The 22,086-nt window shown below is 42.5% G+C and overlaps 1 protein-coding gene across 3 annotated transcripts in view; it reads right to left on the reverse strand.

The window, feature by feature from the left end:
* fras1 (Fraser extracellular matrix complex subunit 1) overlaps window positions 1-22,086 on the reverse strand; it is a 617,312-nt gene that overhangs the window by 338,432 nt on the left and 256,794 nt on the right. For all 3 annotated transcript variants that reach the window (XM_068039139.1, XM_068039130.1, XM_068039149.1), the window contains exons 6-10: window positions 17,407-17,540; window positions 11,221-11,304; window positions 10,382-10,483; window positions 6,132-6,323; window positions 3,716-3,805 (exon numbers count right to left, since the gene is read on the reverse strand). In XM_068039139.1, the coding sequence (XP_067895240.1) occupies window positions 3,716-3,805; window positions 6,132-6,323; window positions 10,382-10,483; window positions 11,221-11,304; window positions 17,407-17,540 (602 nt within the window). The remainder of the gene's footprint in view (window positions 1-3,715; window positions 3,806-6,131; window positions 6,324-10,381; window positions 10,484-11,220; window positions 11,305-17,406; window positions 17,541-22,086) is intronic.

Consider the following 22,086-nt stretch of genomic DNA (forward strand, 5'->3'; position numbering starts at 1 on the left):
GGCTAGCTCATGCTGCAGCACTTCGCACATGGTTCCAGGCATCTAAAACTTTGCTTCAAGATGCTGAAGATCTGATCCACTAAGACCCTGTAGCAGTGTGTACCTTGTAATATTGTTGGTGGGCCGGAGGATCGCACCAGCAGTGGCCCACCACGGAGCCCGACGCCAGAATTGCCAGGTACGATCTACCCGGCAGCGGTGAGGCTCCGTGGTGGCCCCCCCGCCGCTCGGCAATAGAACTCGACTTTAAATATTTAAATAAATCTATGCGTACATTTAAGTCCAATTCCCCACGATCTTACCTTCGTTTCCGGATCTTCTGTGTTGTGTGTGACAGGTGGGCACTCAAGCACCTTCACTTTCCTGTCCAGGGAAAGCTGGCGTCACCGAGGTGGGGAAGGGGGGAATCAGAGCATTTTTAGTGTAGTGGAGGGTGGTGACCTGCATTTTGTGCAGTTGGTGGGAGAAGGGGTCAACTCTGCAATTTCAGTGCATTGGGGGGGGGGGGGGGGGCAAGACAGGCAAACCATTTATTTTTAGTGTGGGGGGGGTGGGGTGTGAAGGGGTCAACTTTCATCTGTCAATGCAGGCCAGTCTGACCTTTAAAAATGGCACCACCGCCTGTACAGAAAGCGTGGCCAAGGCCATCCCCCGCCACGTGATGGGGGGGCAGCCGCCCTGCATATTATAATGAGCCACTGCGCTCGACTGCGGTGTCATGGCAGCGTGCTGGCCTCCATTAAAATAAAATCTAGCCCATGGAGTGGGATCCCATCTATACATGTCGGGGGTGATATTGGGAGTAGGTGCTTGCACAACCATACATATTCCATCAATAATACTCCACAATTTGGGAATTCCAGACAGAATGTGACGGGTTTCATGGGAATATAAACGAACTGATTGCAAACAAGGCATCTGTGACCAAGTCAAGCAAAATAGCCGGTAAGCAAAGAAGCTGTGAAGTAGGTGAAATACTTCGCAAGTTAAAAAAAAGCCTTTCATTAACTAAGGACCAAAACTGCTTCACAGCCAATAAAGTATTTTGAAGCCAACTTGCACAAAGCAGGGTCCCATAAATTGCAATAAGATAATTGACTAATTAAACAGCCTTAGTGATGCTGGTTGAGGGATACTTGTTGGGCCTTGCTCTTCTTCAAAGAATGCCATGGGATCTTTTATGTCCAACTGACAGGAGGCAGGGCATTGCTTTAAAATCTTATCTGAAAGATAGTACTCACTCACAGCTGCACTGAAGTGTTAGCCTAGACTATGTGCTCAAATCCTGAGTGGGCCTTGAACCCACAACCTTCTCACTCAGAGGACAGTGTGCTATCACTGAACCAAGGTTGACACCTAAAGCAACAACTCCAAACAAATCTAGCCACTGAAAGAGCAATGACCCAACATGAAGGGAAAAATATCCTTTACAGTCCCCTACTGCACTTTAGGGACCAGCACTAATTTACATTAGTGCAAATTAGGGTAATTAGTCAGCCTAGGGCATAAACACACACAGGCTTTCAATGTAAGAACTGCATCCAGGTCACATTTAACACTCACTGCACATCAGGAGCTTAGTGCATCTAAGGTCCCCATGGCGTGACTGGTTGGCACACATTGCTACAGGGGCCTCTCACTGACAGCACAAGCCAAATCGTGTATTTGAACTACTTTGTCTGGATTTATGTTACTCCATCTCAAATTCAGCATCAGCATCTTGAAGCTGAACTTGTGCAGTCTGATTTCCAATCTGACTCCTATTTCCCTGGCAGCATTTGCACATCTCTATCACTCTGTGCATTGTGCAAATGCATTGTGTAAGATTTAAAATTGTCAGAAAAGCAAAAGGCCTATTTCAACATACTTAAGCAGATGAGTTTTCTTAAATGCAACGAGACGTATTTTACTGCTCAGTCCACTGTCATGTTGTAATAAGGAGCCACAACTTCCTCTCCTCACCCAGCCTGAAATACCCCTCAACACTCCTGTATCCACACCAGCACTGTAAATCATCCCAGTGCCACTCAAGTTATTTAAATTAAACTGACCCTAGAAAATTGGGCAAGGGCAGGTATGCAAGAAAGTGGTAGGCAGAAGCCTCATCTGAACAAAACTCCACCATAATTGTGGCAGAGGATAATCTGCGTAAACAAATCTAAATTAGGAATCAATGGAATCAACTTGTCTTTTAGATTTCTGTATTTAAATAAAATCTAAAATAAAGTAGCTTAAATGCATCATATCCTTTTTTGCTTCCATACAATTCTCCAGAAATTAGAATAGGTAATTTTATATTGCTGGCAAACCTTGCCCATCGAAATCATATATTGGAAATTTGTGTATGTGCTGTACATAACTTCTTGACCACTAATTTAAATGGTCAGAAAATTATTTGCAGTGTTCACCCAAAGTTCCCATATATGCTGAGCAAAACACCCCACCAGCAGCACAAGTTGGTTAGTGAAACTTATAATGTCCTTGTTCAATTTATTCTTTCAAATTGTTCTTACGAACTTATCATACTTATTTAATTATGCATACTTAGATGTTCAAATTTTGGGAAATAGAGACTGGATGCACATGTCAAAACCAGTTAGTGGGCTGCATATGATTACACATAAATGTAAGCTCCCCCAAATACAAATATTGAGAGACTCCCATTGCAATAAAAATGACCTATTTTTGTCTACTCTTTATTGTGTTGCCATTCTTAACAATCCAGTCATGGTACATAAGCAGTTTGAAAACCACCTGTCGTTCAGATTTCTGTACCTAGAGTATCTCAAGACAATGTTGAAAGATTTGTTCAGTAACAGGCTGTAGAGAGGAATGATTCAAGTATAAACAATGCTATGTAATTGCTTCATTATGAATCAGTTTCTTTATATATTTGAACATTCAGATGCTCAAAGTTCAGGAGGCAGTGGAGGGGCTGGAGGTAAAGACCACCCTACAGTAATTTTGAGGATGAACAACATGGAATTGGAAGACCTCCTCCATTTTTCTCCCAGGAACCCCTGTCAGCTGTCTTCTGTCTTTGGCCTTTTGGTTTCAGCTGCAAGTCTGTTCTGTTCTCGACTTGGCCGAGTTAAGTTGGAAGTCCTCCATTCCCAGTTCTGAATCCTTCTTTCAGCACTCCCTGCTGGGCCCTCAATCCCGAGGTAATCTTGGCTTTGTATCTAGTTCTGAACACTCTAAGTCCTACCACCCCCCCCCCCTCCCCCCGCTAGTAACAGAGGCAGAACTCTGTTGGGTAGAGGAGGCAGAAGCATGGAGCTGCTTACAGAGATAACTTCTTATAGGCTGTTGCCCAAATCTGGTCTACTTACAGGTAAAAATCCCTCCCAAACCTTCAATGGTAGCTCCACCACAGTCAAGTACCAATAAATGTTTCCTGAGATTTAAAAAATGTGACCTGAATGTCCTGGGATATATGTCAGGTCCCAGTCCAGACTAGCAAGCTCCCAGTGTTCACCAGTAGCTTTGCATACAAGCGCACAAAGCAAGAAAGAACCAGCAGGGGCTTTGCAGGCTAAATAAAAGGAGTTTGTGCATTTGGCCTGCAATCACTTCTTGGACAACCCTAGGTTAACAAAGTAATCCAAATGCTCTTTCCTTAAATGTGTTTTACTATGATTAATTAATGTGTATGCACATAACTACGCCATCACTGAAACATTTTTCATTTGATTTTATGTAGAGAGAGACTCACCTCCTTGACTTGCTCTTTATGAACACAGTAACTGCCAACTGACACACATTCAGGACAGCATTTTCCAGGCAAATGTAGCAACTCTTCACCCTGCAGATAATTACCAAAATTTACTCAAATTGGATAATGATTACCACAAGTTATGCCACAAGTGTGCATTTGCAGACTTGCAAAGGAACACATTAACATAAATAGTTTGAGCCCAAAGTTCTGGGAGCCCTCCTTCACCATGGAAATATAAGGATCAGTAAACTAGATAAAATAGTTAACAGCATACAGGCAGGAGAGGTTGTGATAGTGGTATGGGTTAAATAGGATTAAATGACACTCTAGGCGCACAGAGATGCCACACTGAGAAGTTAAGTGTAGGATGACCTGAGAGTGGAATGTTAATTGCTGGACAGATGCCAAGATATCTTTTTAAGGTGTTGGGAGTATCAATGGAGAATAGGCCTCAATGTTTTAAAAATCTAAAGAGATAAAGAAACAAAAATTCTGAAAGCCAACGTCGGCTGATCAAGCATGTGGAATGGTCGAAGAACAATAAACAGATAATATCGTTAATGAGTAAGTACAAGAGCTGCAGGCAAGTGGTCTATGTGACCGCTAACGTGCTTAAATATTAACCTTGTACATTTACATCCTAACTGCATGTACTATGAACGCACTTACACACTAATACTAAGCTTACCTTACGTAATTAACCATATAAAGGTACAGTACATTGGACATAGGAACACTTAAGCAGCTTTGATGAGACTGCTGTGAGCTGTCAGAGAATGACATTCATGAGGGCCAATGAATTTGTTGCTTGTGAATGTAATTGACATCAATCTCATAATTTTTGCCTGTGCTGGGTTTGTATTATTGTATTGCTAAATAAATATTATTAATTAGACGTCTTTCTATCACGAGTCCACGAACCTGTCTTAAAATGAAGGATAAGGATTATGCCAAACCCACCAAGAACTACCCAAAATCCCAAACGGTGGGACCAGGATAATTTAAATAGTTGGGGTGAGCAACCTTGCCAGCTGAGATCTAAAAGAGTGATCCCTGACTAATCAGCAGAAAATCAGAGCAACATTTTGCTGCGGGAGCCAATGGGTTGAAGAAGTCATGATAACATTTTGAATCAATCCTCTGGGATTGGGTACTTTTCCTTTTCAAGGTGATTAGAGCTCTCAGCAGGTGTGGCTTCTGTTGGACCTAAAAAGGGCATAATGGGCATAATTCCCAATATAGTCCAGAAATGTCCACAAATTGGGAGCAGGGTGGGGGTTGGGGATTAAGGCAGTAAACTCACATCCCTCCAACTGTAATCTAGTTTAGATGATGCACAGGATGGAAATAAGTTCTACCCCAAATTCCTGCTCCCCCTCAAGCGATCCAACCACTTTGTGTCCCCACCCCGCTAAGAGATTGATTGGCTCCTTCACATGTAAAGTTCTTATCTCTGAATGTGTCCCATAACAAGACGTTCCACTTTAAAACTATCCCCAGGGTACACTGTAATGAAATTATGCAGGATGATCCCAGAATAATGGCCAGTATTTTATTGAGCAAAGGTCTTTGTCTACATAATAATCTGTGACTCCACTTCAAAAGCAACTTTTTGGCTACAAAGTGTTTTGGACATCATCAAAATGTGAAAGACACCATATAATTACAAGTTTTTCCTTTCTTTGTTTTATCATATTTTTGATAAACCACAATGAAGTTCAAGAGGGAGAAGCTAAACTAAAATAACTGCTCCTGCTTTACCAGAACAAAAATTCTGAAGAACTTAAGAATGTCTGTTGGATAGAATTCATTGGGACCCACTGTCCAATGTCATTCAAGTGCACCTGTCTTGATGCTGATTGCCTAAAGATACACATTCCCAGGTTTTATGAAGAAGCCACGAAATGAACAATTTTGGCTTACATATAAAATGCATCATTCTATATGTAAAGGTACTTAATTTTTCACCATTTTATCTCTCATTTGTGTAATATATTTCAACTTTGCCTATTATATATATAGGCCAGGAAACATTGAACCTGAAATACCAGTACTTGATGAGTTAATTCTCAAGTACATTTAATCTGCACATGGCTAGGAAAAGGTGACAAATTTTGCTTCAAAATGAATCAATGCTTTGATGATGGAAAAGTACTTATCTTTTTCTTAGATTCAAGTTAGACGGCACGGTACCAATTGTCAATATCAGCCTTCTATTTGAATATTTCAGCATTATGTTCTGCATTGAGAATGTCTAATTCCATGATGTGCAGATAATTCTGATTAATTGGACTGAACACCTGAATATTTCTTGCACTTCATTCAGATTTATAGAAGAAATGCAGCTCATTCACCAATTACCACAAAGCCACATGATCATTTTTCAACAACACAGGAAAACGGGGTCCCTTACCCACGAGCACTCCACTCTGGCACATTCTGCAGTCTGACAGATAACCTGTCCTCTCTCGCACATGCAGAACTCACAGCCAGTTACATTCCACATCTCTCCGTGATACCTGATGACACCTTCGTACAGACAGTTCCCTTTCCCAGACACACATTCCTCACAGCAGCGTCCAGATCTTTTGATTTTATTCAGTCCCTGTGGAAATAAATAAAACATTCGATATCAAAAATGGAGATTTTTTGGCATCTTGAGGATTGGACACAATGACTGCAATTTCAATGGGGAGTTGGGGAGGAAGCAGGAGGATGGGTGTTTGCATCCGAGAAATCTGGAAAAACAGGTGCTGCCAAATTTAATGGCAGGATCTGGTTAACATTTTTTGTCTCCATATACCAAATACAGCCAACCAGATTGAGAATTGGGCTAGCAGTGAGTTGGGTAGGCTTTTGGTACCAGGTCGCAGCCGAGGAGAGGAGGAAGGGAGGGATTAAAAAGGCAGGGTATGGGGAGTGTGTTGGGTGACTGGAGGCTGGTGGGTGGGGCCATATCAGAGGCTGGAGGGAGGCTAGGGAAAAATCAGAGGATGGGGGGAGTCCGGGGGTGGGGGGGGATCATAAGGCTTGATTGCGGGATAAGGGGGCCAGTCAACCACAGAAATGCTTTACAAGTAAGCTTGGGGGGGCTTGTGGGAGACTAATCCTGCTTCTCCTGGCCCATAAGCAGTGCTGGAAAGACACTTACTTGCTGGATCCAAAAGTCCTCGCCTCCCTTTAGTTGCCGGCAAGGTCTGGGAAAGCTGCCCGGCCAGGGTTAAATTGGAAATGGTATTAAAATGTGAGGCATACAGCCTCATTAAAATATTTAAATGAGCAACTTGTCTCCTGCGAGTAAATTGGTCACCCGTCCCTCGTTCCACCTCCATTAAAACCATAAGTAGGTCGGATCAAGGGGGACTCAGTTCGGGTTTGAGGTTTTTGACATTTTAACATCCCACCTGACCCAAACCCAGCCACCTTTGCAGGGTTAAAATTCCCCTCAATGTTTTGGGTTTCTTGTCCCTTGAATACAGAAATAAATTGGAACTCCAATACACTAAAGCTGTCTTTCACTACCTCCATATATTATTTACTTATAGTAAATTATATAAATCAACAAAAGACAATAGGTTCTGAAGTTTGGACAGAAAATATTGACAGTAATCTTGACTACTTGGCAGTCAAATGGCCATAGGATAGGTTTTCATTCCTGTCTTTAAATCCACCTCCGAAACAAATATTTTAGCCATGGTTATATATACTTATGTTGTAGCTGGATTCCTATATTTTATGTATGTTGCTTTACAGCTGCCACTTAGTATAGTTAGAAAGCCTACTGCATTTTAAGCCACAAGTAAGCCTACGAAATTGTTACCTTCAGCAGATTTCAGATACCAATTGATCATCTGGCCTTAAGAATTGGAAGCTGTTATTAATTATGCTCTGTATGTACTTATAAAATGCCCAAGGTGTGCCAACAGCCTTAAACTGAAAAAACAAGCAGAATTTGAACCGAAAGTGTCATTTTGACAGAATGTGAAATCTTCCTCCCTCTGTGCAATTTCAAACTTTTGTTTAAAATATGCTTTTCCCTTTGTACTTGATGTCCTTGAGTTAAATACTGGAAGTCAAAACTAGATGTGCCTAATGCTTGGGAGGGCTGAATTACAGCACCCCTTATCTCTACACACATTCTTCAGAATGGCCCCACCTATAAACACAAACAGAGAGGGCTTCAGTACAGTGGAAAAAGCTCCTCCAGAAACATACACATAAACCTGGCTCAGACTACCATCCAAACCCACAAATTTACAAAGTTTGCAATTCCTAGACAGGTGAGGATCAGTTTCCTGGAATATTTTGGAACCACCCAAAAATAACAGTTCTTCATTTCCAAAATGTGCATCTGTTAGTTTAGTCATATCAAACAACAGGTGGGAATGTTTAACGTTTGCTCACAGCCAAAATACACTGTTTAATGCAAAACCTTCCACTCTGCATGAAATTTAAGCACCCTACTGCTCATAAAACTTTCAAACAAGCACCAAGGTGCAGCTAGGCTGGTGGTGAGAAGGGCCCTCCCTGTCAGATAGAGGCCTGCTTTAGGTCGGGAAAAAGAACCCAACCCAAACCCAACCGAACTACAGCGGACCTGAGCCCGACCCGGCCCAAGTCCCACCGATTTTGCCCCGAGCCCGACCCGACCCTGCCACTACTCGGCCCGACCCAACCATCCGTTTACTTAACTTCCTGACATCGAACTTGCAAGAAGGAGCAGCGCATGCCCGAGACATCATAGTGATATCACTTGCTCACTGTGCAGACTCAATTTCGTCCCAGACTCCCAGCTCAGCTAAGTTTTTTTATTTCTAATACTTACCAGCAAAGCACTTACTATGTGTGACCGGCCCCACCCGACCCGACTCGATCTGGACTCGGCCCAACCCAACCCAAGCCCGAAAGCCAGCCCCGGATGATGGGCCCAACCTGACCCCAACACATGTCGCGGGTCCCATCGGGTTTGGGTCGGGTAGCAGGCCTCTACTGTCAGATCCCTCATGCACACCCAGAGTCTCAGCGCCACTGCACACTGTCCTCGAGGAGGCTGAAGTGGGGAAAAGACCTCCTTCTGGAATGTGCCTTTGCAAAGAAGGTCAAGGTTCACTCCAAGCAGCTCCATAATGCAGGACTCGACTCTACGGGCTGTCCCAGAGACACACACCAAGACAAATATGAACTGCTGCCGGCGGACCATCAACTTGGTGAACCGACTCTTTGGTCTGTCCGAAATTTGATGGTCTTCCAGTGCAAAAAGCTGTCTATGACCGATTATTGCAGACTGGCACATTCCAAGCTCCAGGATTATGGAGCGGAGGGAAGCACTAAAGCTTGGGACAGCCACTGCAAAAGCTCAACGGAGAAAGGCCACAGTCTAAGGCCCTCCTGCTATAGTATACCGAGGGGCTGGAATCCGTGTAAAACTCCTCGGGCTGTACGTACCAGAGAATGCTCGACATGAAAACTGTAAATATAACCTGTAATTCTAAGTGTAACAAGGCACCTGCAGGGAAAGAAATTGAACTGTGTTGCATTTTATTTAATGTCAAACTTGAACAGTTATGTATTGTACTTTTACAGATGAATAAAATATATTTTTGGAAAAAGAACACCCTGCTGCTCACAAAACACACAAGTGCATGATGTACATCTGAATTATATGGTCATATGATCAAAGTTACTTGTACAAAAGCATCATAGTAATCATTTTTAATATTGCTCTGTGACCAATGAAAAGGAGGACTAACCAGACATTTGTCTCTCCTTGAAATGGTTGCACTGGTGTGATGAAAAATTGCCTTTAGTCGGGATTCCAAGAGATCAGCATCTGTGAGCTAACTTCCGGCGTAAATGCTGTCAAATGCATATTCCTTAAACGAGCCGCACTCGTCAACCCAGTTTTCCATGGGTCTACAGGTCTATCACCAATATAAGGAAGCTAGCTTTAGCAGTATAAATTTCAGGTGATGACTCACTGACATTGGTTTCTCAGAATCCAAATCAAAACAGCACCAAATTAAACTGAACAACATCCAAAGAATATGAAGGTACACGGTGCTTATCTGTTCAGCAATAAATCACACCTGACTTCACACCACCATAGGATCAATTAATACACTCCTAATTAATGAGTGTATATACTTTGAAATTGCAATTAAAAAGGTATAGAAATTGTTCAAATTATTATATTTTCTGGCCTGGCACCAATATAACAAATGCCAGGAACTTCCTCAAGGAAGTCTCCCAATCAGCCACTGTAACTTCAGCGGAAACCCTGTTTACACAACATAAACTGGATTTGTGCTGATCCTCTGCTGAAGGTATAGTAACTGATTGGGCCTCCTCCCCCTCCCCGCCCCCCACTCCACCCACAATAAGGAATTTGCCAGCGGGCCTGTGCATCCATGTGATATCGAAGTGATGCTCACACATACAAGGGCAGATTTTCCTATTCCTGAGCCTGGGCATATTGAATCGCCTGGGCCTGCCATGGAGAGGAATTGCACGTCTGAAAATTGATGGGTTCTCCAATAGGTATATGATCTTTCTCACCTAAATTTCCTGTCTGCGCTGCATCCAAGTGCAGGAACAGGAAAATCATCTCCGTGATATCCCACAGATAAACATGCAATTTGCTCCATGTAGGTGATTTGCAATTACCTTTTCACAAGTCAGTGATGGGCATGTCTGCATTTGACATCTGATTTCACCACGGTCGCAAATACAACTGGTACACTCATTCTTCTTCCACTGATCACCATGCTGAAGAAACAAAGACCAGATATTTTCTAATAAATGCTCTTTACCTAAATTACATCTTGATACATTTTTGTTTAATTATGTGGAATGCAATGAATTCTATTATTTGACTATTATTCATGCAATTCTGAGGATCTGATAGCGCTAACATATTGACTGGTAGGCTTCAATTGATGTGTGACTAATCCAATGGTGGATCCAATTTTTTGGATACATTTTCCAAATAGATATGTCATATCTCTGAAAATGTCACAATTCACCTGTTTTTGAAAATTTCAAGTGACCATGCTATCAATGACCTTGCACACAATGACTTTCTTCAAGAAAAGGAAATTTAAAAAATTCCTGTTCAACCCAAACAACCAGCCACGAAACATAAAGCACATAAAATCAGAATCTTGGAAGAACAAAAAAAAAAGGAACTCTAGTGGGGTACCAGGAGCTGGACAACAAGTAACCCTCATTAGCAAACGTCTTTGTCAGAGCTCAGATTCAGGAAAACATTTATTTACTTTATTAAACTAACAGCCTTATCAGGTATATTACACAAGTAAGGTAAAAGCATTGCTGCCAATATAGACATCTAAAATTCTGATTCTAACCACTTTTAAAACAGAACGCAAAGCTAAAGAACATCAAAGATTGGCTTATCATGTTATCAGATCTGGACCTGGGCCCGCAACTGAAAAATGGATCTTAACACATAAAAATCAAAACTTGCAGGGTAGCTTCAAGGTTACCTTGTACTCCTTCCCTGCCAATGAACAGGATTTTGGCAGACATTCAGGACAGCACTTTCCAACTTGCATTACAACATCTTCATCCTAAAGTTAACGGGGAGTGAAAAAGATAAATTATAAGCCCTGGACACACTGTTCCCTAGATTGTAATTTATTAATATTTAAATTTGAAATAATAAAAATAGGAATTTACAGAAATAATGTGGCTCAGTTGGGGTCATGACTGTTGGCCGGTGAGGGAAAGTTTTGGTTTCATCTCCTCCTGTTCTGCTGTCATTCATTTCAATTTAAGCATTAAATTCTTGGCGGTACTCCTTCTGCCTTGCATTAGAAATTCTCTAGGTTACATTGGAGGTAATTTTTATTACCTCCAAATCTTATTTTTCAAGCATGTACTTCTCTGTGCATGAATCCTGACGCCACAGACCAGAAGTTTCTTATTCTTGCTAATTGTTTCCTTTACTCGGCAGTTAAGAGAGGTGGGAAACCAAAGTATATCTCATCCAAAACAAAATACTGCAGCTGTTGGAAATTTGAAATAAAAGAGAAAATGCTGGAAATACTCAGCAGGTTGGGCAGCATCTTTGGAGACAGAAACAGAATTAACATTTCAGACTGATGAGCCGTTCTGATGAAAGGTCATCAACTTGAAACGTTAACTCTGTTTCTCTTACCACAGATGCTGCCTGATGTGCTGTGTATTTCGATTATTTTCTGTTCTTATTATTTAAGTACATCTCAACTTTGGATTTCATTTGTGTTAAGTACTCTGGGCTAGGTTTCTGTGAGGTCTCTTCATCATCCACCATAATGTCAGTAGAAGATCCATGAAAGTTCCAGAGAAATGGCACAAAGGCCATTGACATTAGGGAGATTTTTAACTCCCTACGCCCTGCAGAAATATGGTGGAACAGGAGTTTAAACCATGCGGTACTTTTTGCCACTCAGATACTGCCCAGGAGCTTCTTTAACAACAGGCAGTTGAGGCATCTACCCAACTCAAGCAGATGTCTCATAAATATACAAACCTATTTGTACAAATGCAAATTAACAATTTTGATGCCCCACGAGGAATGTTTGAGACACTGCCAACCCACACTCTACAACCCCCATACCACCCTCAAAGCCTCCCTACGTGACTTACCTCAATGCCAGACAGTGCACTCTGAACTGCCCAATCTTCGCAGGGCAGCAGCCACTTTATGCCTTTTCCAGGTGGGCAGTTGTCCGGCAAATTGTCAATGAGGCCTGGCTGTTAAAATCGACTGGGGCTCCCACAGCAGCTCCCGGGTGGGAAGTCTGGCACCTTTCCCCTGATTTCCACTTGGGTGTTAAAATCTGTTAGCTCTTTTGCCAGTAACAATGGATGATCAGGAGAATCCCGATACAGGTTCGACCTGTGCCTCCACTTAATTCCAGCTGAGATCAGGAACTCACCATGTAGTATATCTCCAGTTTGAACTGGCCTCCTACAACTCCACGTTGATGTGTGCGAGCACAGTTCCGCTATACCACCTGATCTCATTTCAATATTAGTTTTAAAAAATTAGTGAGATGGGGTGAAGTATATCAGAATTTATTATGGATGATAATCCGCAACAGTGAAGGATTTCACGATTGACTTGCATTAGCTTCTTACCCAACTCTACAGGTCAAACAGAGGTCTTTTCAGAAATTCAGACTGAATCCCAAGGTGGTCTCTGTGTACATGATGTTAGAAAGCATATGCATCAAACATATTCTTCCTGGCAGACCACATAGAATGTGGATTGCCACCAGCTCCTCCGAACGTATTAATCATCTGAGAGAGGCCAATTATAAGTAATACTGGCAAGAAGGCAAGCCTATGATAAATTACTCATTGGTACCTCATCCTAACACCAACAGAACACAATCATAAGGACTTCAAAATAACATTACAATCTACATTACTCAACTGCTGCTGACAATCTGTAGTACCAAGATGCCCCAGTTTTCTGTTCAATATTTGTTTATCTGTGATTATTATGCATGTATGCCACTGTACTGTACATAGTTGTTATTCTTTGTTTTATATTTGCGATCCCCGAGGGCACGTGCCATAACTGTTTTTGTTGCTGTCCAGTAACACCTAGGAAACACTGCTTATGTTGAATTTCTTTTAGTTTGATTGGACCATATGTTGCTTTTCTATAGCAGTGGTGCCTGAAAAGAGGTACTTGTGCTGTTTCTTGTTTGGTGACCAAGGGGCAACATGGTGTCACATTTACAGGTCCATCAAAATAGGTTCCCCAAATAAAAAAAGCTTCAGTCCATTTTTTAGTCAGATGTTTGCCTATCGCCATTGAAAGGAATTTAAGTAACACAGCCATAACTATTTCAAAATATCAATTCCTGTATGGGAAGAGAGAATATAGCTTAGAGAACATTATTTTTAAATCACCAAATTCCCCAAAGCTAGATTTTCACCTCAATCTCACAAATGCCCCGTTCTATATGAAATGCTATCTCCTCTCCTCAGCAGAGTATAAAGCCATTTGCCCCATTAAAGTTGAAATTATGTTCCTGTGTGTCTGCAGCCAGTGTGTTTGGAACTACACAAGAGTCATACTTATTTGATCTCTTTTTCTCTGCACTACTGTCATTTTATAGAATTAGGAAAATTTATGGGGCATTTATGTTAGAATTTTTTTTTCAGTTCCGAAGAAGGATCACTGACCCGAAACGTTAACTCTGCTTCTCTTTCCACAGATGCTGCCAGACCTGCTGAGTGGTTCCAGCATTTCTTGTTTTTATTTCAGATTTCCAGCATCCACAGTATTTTGCTTTTATTTTAGAATTTTTTTAAATACGTAAGAGTGAATACCCCTCAATGTGAACCTTCCATGGAAATCTTTCCTTGGCTAACTGTCCTTCTTTCTTTTAAAAGAACAGAATGTTTTCTCCTTTTACCTCCATTTGAACTCCTTTTCCTCCTCTTGCAGCAGCATTGCCTTTGGCTGAGACAGCAGGATAACCTGGCTCACAGAGGCACCATTAATGGCACTGCAGATCAGACAGGAGATCCATTTCTGCATGCTGGAACTGCTCCTCCTCCTTTTACTAGATAGTTTTCAGATTTCAGAATTAACTTACAAATGATCTTGACAAACTTGAGGGAGCTTAAAAGTAGGAGCTCTCGTAGCTATATTGCTCAAATGAAACAGAACCGTCTGCTTTCATTAAGAAGGATTTCATTTCCAAATAAAATCAAAGGCATTTTTTTAAATGTCCCAGTGAAGACTAACTATAAAAGGATCCATAATTAAAACATGGTAAATGTACTGTAGATACAAGAAATATTGAAGTACAGTACTTGGGTATAATTTCGAAAGGGAATCCTTATTATTTATTTAAGCAGCTTTAATGAAGGTCAGTTTTAGTTTGCAGTATTCTCTAATCAATGTAAACTGCTCTGTTTAAAAGGAGAAATATTCTATGTTGTGTAATACATAACAAGGAAATGTATTTTCATCAAGTGGTATCAATTATAAATTCAGATATCCCATAACACTGTGATGGGAGCCAGGACCGAATGCTGTCTTTAACCATAGATGCTGCCAGACCAGCTGAGCATTTTCAGCAATTTCTGTTTTCATTTCAGATTTTCAGCATCTGCAGTATTTTGCTTTTATTGCTGCTATAGAATTACACAGGATATACTGCACAGAAACAGGCAATTCGGCCCAACCAGTGTTTATGCTCCACATGCACCTCTTCCCATCCTATATCTTTAACCAGTCTGGTTAGCCTTCATTCTCTCTGATTTAATGTTGACAAACTGAAGCCATCATCTTCAGCTCCCTGAAACACATTTATGCACCAAAATAAAAGCAAAATACTGCAGATGCTGGAAATCTGAAATAAAAACAGAAAGTGCTGGAAATACTCAGCAGGTCATGCAGCATCTGTGGAGAGAGAAGCAGAGTTAACGTTTCGGGTCAGTGACCCTTCTTTGGAACTGAAAAAAAAATTTGTGACCTTTTATCAATTCTGAAACGTTAACTCTGCTTCTCTCTCCACAGATGTTGCCTGACTTGCTAAGTATTTCCATCACTTTGTTTTTATTTCACATCAATGCAACTCCAGCCTGGATTCCAAGCTACCACCCTCAAGCCAAGCCAAAGGTACAAACGCTTGATACATTGTTTGACCTTGAGCCCAGCATCCGGCTTGGCATCTAATCAGTCACAAACACCTCTTTCTTTCACGTCCAAAACATCACCCAACTCTGTCCCTACTTCTCCCTCTCTGCCACTGAAATCTTAATTCAAGCTTTTACCAACTCAAGGCTAGATTTCTCCAGTCATCTCCTTCACTGTGTATAAGCTACAAACAACACAGAATCAGAATGTTCAGTTTCATACACCAAAGTCCATGCACCCATCACTCCAGGCCTTGCTGGTCTTCACTAGCTCCCTGTGCACCAGAGAATGAAATTCAAGATCTTGGTTCTCACTTTCAAATCCTTCTATGGCATCACTTCCCCCCCGCGCCCGCCCCCCCATATTTTTCTCCATGTGTTAGATTTTTAAGAATTTGTAAATGGGTTACAAATGTATTTACAGATTTGTTAAACAATCTATCACAGAGGAAAATATCAGCAGCTGTTATATAAAAAAAAATCAGACTGACTATACTGAGTGATTGCAAGTGAGCATGACGAAGACTTTCCTTGCTGCATGCCTTCCAAATTCTCACTCCAAGCTAATTTTCTTTGATTGCCTATTTAAAATCTGCTAAATATAATGAAACCTTTCAATGGTCTGTGCCAATTGGAGCCTTTGTGGAGTCAGTTTCAGATGCCCTAATTTACTGAATTCTGTCACCTCCTTGTCTTATAAAAACAAGCAGACGCAATACACAATACATTTTATTGCAGTTACTCTCCAATAATTACCTTGTAGGTGTCAGAGTCCAGGGACTATGATTTTGCAGAGGTTGGAAATAATGCAGTGATTGGGCAATTTAAACTGTTAACAGAACATGCAAAACAAGGTAGGATATAAACGGAACTAATACAGAATGAGAGGGGCGAACTTTGACTGGCACCTGAAATGTGCACAAGGTCGCTAGCACAGACACACTGGGATAAATTATATGGGCACTCGGAGATGGGCTAGGGGGTGGGGGGGGGCCCATAGAATTGCAAAGGGAGACCGGGGATGGAGGGCCCGTTGCCTTCCCATTGCACCACAATTGTGTCAGAAAGTGGAATATGCCCAGAGGCCAATAACAGGCCTATTAACTGCCACACATGGGCCTCTTCCATCCGTCACTGGGATGTAACCAGCAATATGGGCGGGCCTCCACCACACAGGGAGGTCGCCCAGTAAAACGAAGCAACCTCCCTACAGGCATAGGGGCTTCCTCTGTGGGAAACCTGTGGACCCCCTACTATTGTACTGAAAGCCCACCCTCCCCCACTTCCTCAGCATCGCCGGGACCTGACAGACTGGCCCCAGCAACCTCGCCTCATTTACCTGAGGGCCAGATCTCCAGCGCTCAGCCTGGGTCACTACTGGCAGCAGCCACCGCTCCCGGTTGCGCTGCCGATACCACTGAGAAGGGACAGGAATCCCAGCGCTGGGCTGTTAATTACCTGGGTGCCATAGAATCACGTCAGGGGAGGTGCTCCAGATGACCGAGGTGGGATTCCCCCTGCTTTTTTGACCTGGCGCCAGGAGCAACCCCGACCCCCCAGTGCCACAAAATTCAGCCGGCTGTGTGCCCAAAGCCAGTGATGGGACCCCAATCACTTCCAGGTTAAGATCTCATTCAAATGCTGCTGGTGAGCTACAGGTGCCAAACAAGCATCACTCTGCAGCTTGTCAACTGTGGGAGGGCAGGATATCAGCTGGGCCAACAGGTAGGGTCCGGGGAGGCCACACACAGGTCAAAGTTATTTTGTGGACCTAGGAGGTGTGCTGCCAGTGCATGCTCCACCCATTTGTACTTGAAAATTGCAATCAGTGTCCTGCAATCCATAGGACCCCTAGTTATGTGTAAGCATTCTGTGCCTATTGCCAGCTATCTGTTCGCAGGCAAGAAATGGACAGGCTAAAAGTTAAAAATCTGTCTGCAGGATGTTTAATTGGTAACTGCCTGTCAGTATTTACACAGACATTTATTAATTACTTAATTCCAGTACAATAATATGCCACTCACCTTCTTACAGTCGACTGGCTGGCACTCTGCAATGTAACACTGCGTCTCACCATCACTGCACACACACTTTGAACATCTGGTCAACTTCCAGTCTTCACCATCCCTGTATGTTTTTCCCTCAAATAAGCACGACTCTGATTGTAAAGGCAATTGATATAAAATAAATGAGCAACATGGAAATATAATGTATGAAATTAGCTGCAGCCACATCATTTTGACTGTACATGAACACATTTCCATCTAAAAAGAATTAAAACAAGAATAAGAGAGAAATTGCATTCAAATAACATCTTATTTGCTTAGGACATCCCAATAGAGCTACAGAATCAATTAATCACTTTTGGACCATAGTGATTGGTATGATATAGGTGGATGCAGACGCTAATTTTCACACAGCATGGTCCCACAAACAGCAAATGAGTTGAATGGTCAGTTAATCTGCATTTCATGGTGTTGGCTGAGGTATGAATGTTCGCTATGACAGCTGGAGAACATCCCTGCCCTTTAAGTTGTATCATAGGATCTTTTATGTCCATCTGAACATGCATACAGGGGCTCGGTTTTGTTGTGATCTGATTTTGTACTGAATGTAGGTGAGCAAACTGTTGAATATATAAATTGGCTAGACAGAAGTCATCACAGGAAGTGACGCAGCTTATCAGGTGAGTCAGTTGTTGTAATGTTGGCATTAGTTAGTCGGCAGCACACGTGAAGAGCTCTCCTGAATAAAGAACCCTGTTTGTTATTTACCTACCTGTTTGGTAGTGTTTCTGTTAAGAAACAGAGAAAAAGCACAGTATGGTAGCAGCGGTGGAGGACCAGGAGCAGCTGTAGGCATCTGGAACAGCATTTTGAAAAAACGGCAAACAGCAGCAGAAAAGAAGATTTTGCGCTAACCACCACCCGCAGGGTCAGAGCTCTCGCAGAGTACTGGAAGGGATATGTGCGTTCGTGTAGTTCGCCAACCAGACAGGAAGTTTTCCAGCAGCAATCTGTGCTGAGGAGTCATTCCCACGTTAGGCCCCGAGTGTGCAAGCGCAAAGCCGTCACTGAGTTCTCCTACCAAAGCGGATTCAGGGGGAGGAGTCTCCCTGTCCAGAGACTGAAAGCCACGCTGCAGCCACAAAGCTCAGTGCATGGCCAAAGTCCAGCTCCGTAGGCATGGCGGACCTACATTGATTCCATGAGAGGGAAAGGTCCTTTGGAAATAATCGGATTTAAGGCCATGGTTTTACCTTTTTCCTTTACTGTGATCTTGAAAGAACCAATCAGACAGGTTTTCTTGATTTTAAACAAGAAAGAGGCAAGTTTATTATACTTAACAATCTAATCCCAATTTAAAAATAATTTTAAAAATGCTACACATTCACGGACACATTCACACAAGAATCACACAAACACAAATAGGTTACCAAGTGGAAAGTAGGTTTTTGGTTGGATTAAAGTCCAGAATAAATAAAAGTTAAATACACAGTTTGAGGTTGGATAATTTGGTGGTTGTCTGGCTGGAGTTGTACTCTTTAAGTCGTTGGTTGGTCAAAATGCACTTTGTGGCTGGCCTGCTTTGCTCAGGGTTTTCTTGAAGGCAGACTGGTAGGTTGTTCTCTGTAGGCTTGGAGGGTCCACAGTCGCAAACTTGATGTTTTCTGGAGAGAGAGGGAGAAAGAAAGGGAGGCACAAAGCTTTCTCTGCTGATGCACACTCAGTTATTGCTTGTCTCTTGTGTGTACAACAAAACTCCTAGTTCTTTTGGAGATGGACAGATGGTCACATGGTTCGCTCAATCCCCTTTGTTTTTGATGAAGTCCAAAGCCTGAGACCCAAAACCTCTCTCAGGTGGTGTTGTCAGTACTTACCCTCTGGAGGGACGTCTCCACTTATGAATGCTCCATGATGGTTTTGAATATCCCGCTAACGAGGATGATCTGGATAATCTACTCAGTTAGCCAAAGCATTGTTCTGGCTGGGCTTCTTGTTGGACATTTGGTTCCGGTTGGGGCCCTGTAATGTCCAAAGGTGTTTCAGATGCAAATTGCAGTGGCCAGCTAGGCTGACAGTTTTTTTTAAAGGTAACTGTCAGATTTTCTCCGTGAAAAGTCTAATGTAAGTTTCTAACCAATGAATTAATATTTCTCATAGGGTTTTCTTGACATCTCAGTGAGTTTAAGTTTTTCAGGCAACGAATGGAGCTATGGTTTCTGGACCTCACAGTCACAGAGCTCAAGAAGTGAGCCATTAAAATTAAAATTTCCATAGGCAATGAAGGTCTCCACAGGATTAATACATCGGGTTTATCAGAGACAGAACAACAGGGTTCTGCCATACAGCGGTCCATGTTGGAAGACCAGCTGAAGGCCAGGGTGAATTTTTGAATTTACAGGCTAAAGTTAATGAGTTAAAGGCAGCAGTAAAATGAAACCATCGACCAGTTTGTGAACAGCTGCAGGGATAAGGGAAAGGAGTGTGATTTCTCCAATGTGGAGCTATCCAAGCGCGTAATGGAGTTAGTGATTGCATCCACACACATAGAAGCCTTTCAAAAAGACTTGCTCAACAAACAAAAAGGATATGATATCGAAAGCATGCTGCAAGATGGGCGCGAGTACAAAGCCATTGTAGCAGGCCAACAATGCTTGCAAGCTCTAAGATCAGGGTCAAGTGTAAGCGAAATAGCCAAGACAACCAAAGAAGGGAAGGCATGTAACAAGTGTGGGCTCTTCGACCAACCGCGCAAGTACCCAGCATACAGAGATGTATGCAAAGTGTGCGGCCTCAGGGGGCACTGGGCAAGGCTGTGCAGGAGGTCTAGCAGTGAAGACGAAGGAAGAAGCGCGAGCAAACTGCATTACAATGTCAGACAGGCGCCACCTGGTGGGAAGGACAGAAAAGGGTCCCCAAAGCACCGTCGAAAACACAGGCCAGTCCACAAGTTGGGCAGGAACCTGAGCAAAAGAGATGATGCGGACAAAGGCGAAGATATATCAGAGGGTGAGCAGTCATTTCACGCAGATACAGTCAGATGTCAAGTCGATGCCATAATGATGTCTGAAGCCTTCACAATGATAGAAATCATCAATCCAAGTAACAATGGAAAACACAGACTATATCTGAAAGTTGAAACTGGGGCAAGAGTTAACATTCTTAAACAATGCACATTGAAGGACATGTACCAGGAAATGTCAGTAATCCAACCAACCAGAATGAGACTCATCATGTACAATTTGTCACTGATACATTGTTTAGAAGCTTTAACCCTAAATTGCAGGTATGGAGACTTTGCCTGATCGCCACAAGCTTTCTACATCGCAGACATTGCAGGTCCAGCAGTAGCAGGACTGCCAGTGTGCAGCAAGCTTCATTGTATTTACTATTCATGAGATAAACCAGTCCAAGACACACAACAAAGTAAGAGCACTCCTACTGTGTCCATCAAAGACCTACAAAGGAGCTATCCTGACAGATTTGACACCATGGGCAATTTTGTTGGAGATGCAATTCTTCACCTTAAGGAAAACGTGACACCATCCATAGATCCACATACGAGACAAGCTGAAAGCAGAGCTTGACACCATGGACAGTCAAGGAATAATCTGTTCCATACAGCATCACACAGATTGGTGCAATTTGATCATCACCTTAGTCAAGAATCATAGAAAGTCTATGGCACAGAAAGAGGCCACTTGGCCCAATGTGTTTGTGCCGGCATAAAAACGATCCACCTATTCTAATCCTACCTTCCAGCATTTGGTCTGTCGCCCTGCAGATTACGGCACTTGAGGTGCATATCCAGACTGCTTTTGAATGGGTTGAGGGTTTCTGCCTCAACTACCCTTTCATGCAGTGAGTTCCAGACCCCCACCACCCTCCGGGAGAAAAAGTTTTTCCTCATCTCCCCTCTAATTTTTCTACCAATCACTTTAAATCTATGCCCCCTTGTCACTGACCTCTCTGCTAATGTGAATAGACCCTTCACCTCCACTCTATCCAGGCCCCTCAAAATTTTATACATTTCAATCAGATCTCCCCTCAGCCTTCTCTGTTCCAAGGAGAACAACCCCACCCTATCCAATCTTTCCTCATAGCTGCATTTTTCCAGTCCTGGCAACATCCTCGTAAATCTCCTCTGTACCCTCTCTAGTGCAATTACATCCTTTCTGTAATGAGGTGGCCAGAATTGCACACAGTACTCAAGTTATGGCTTAACCAATGAGTTATACAGTTCCAGCATAACCTCCCTGCTCCTGCATTCTATACCTCGGCTAATAAAGGAAAGGATTCCATATGCCTTTTTAACCATCTTATCAACCTGTCCTGCTACCTTCAGGGATCTGTGAACAATCACTCCAAGGTCCCTCACTTCCTCTACACCTCTCAGTATTTTCCCATTAATCATGTATTCCTTTGCCTTGTTTGACCTCCCCAAATGCATCACCTCACACTTCTCCAAGTTGAATTCCATTTGCCAGTTTTCTGCCCATCTGGCCAGACCATCAATATCATCCTGCAGCCTACAGCTATCCTCCTCGCTATCAACCACATGGCCAATCTTTGTGTCATCTGCAAACTTCTTGATCATTCCCCCTACATTTACGTCCAAATCGTTAATATATACCACAAAAAGCAGGGGACCCAGTACTGAACCCAGTGCAACGCCACTGGAAACTGCCCTCCAGTCGCTAA

Source organism: Heterodontus francisci, chromosome 1, assembly GCF_036365525.1.
Source record: "Heterodontus francisci isolate sHetFra1 chromosome 1, sHetFra1.hap1, whole genome shotgun sequence".
NCBI classification, from domain to species: domain Eukaryota; kingdom Metazoa; phylum Chordata; class Chondrichthyes; order Heterodontiformes; family Heterodontidae; genus Heterodontus; species Heterodontus francisci.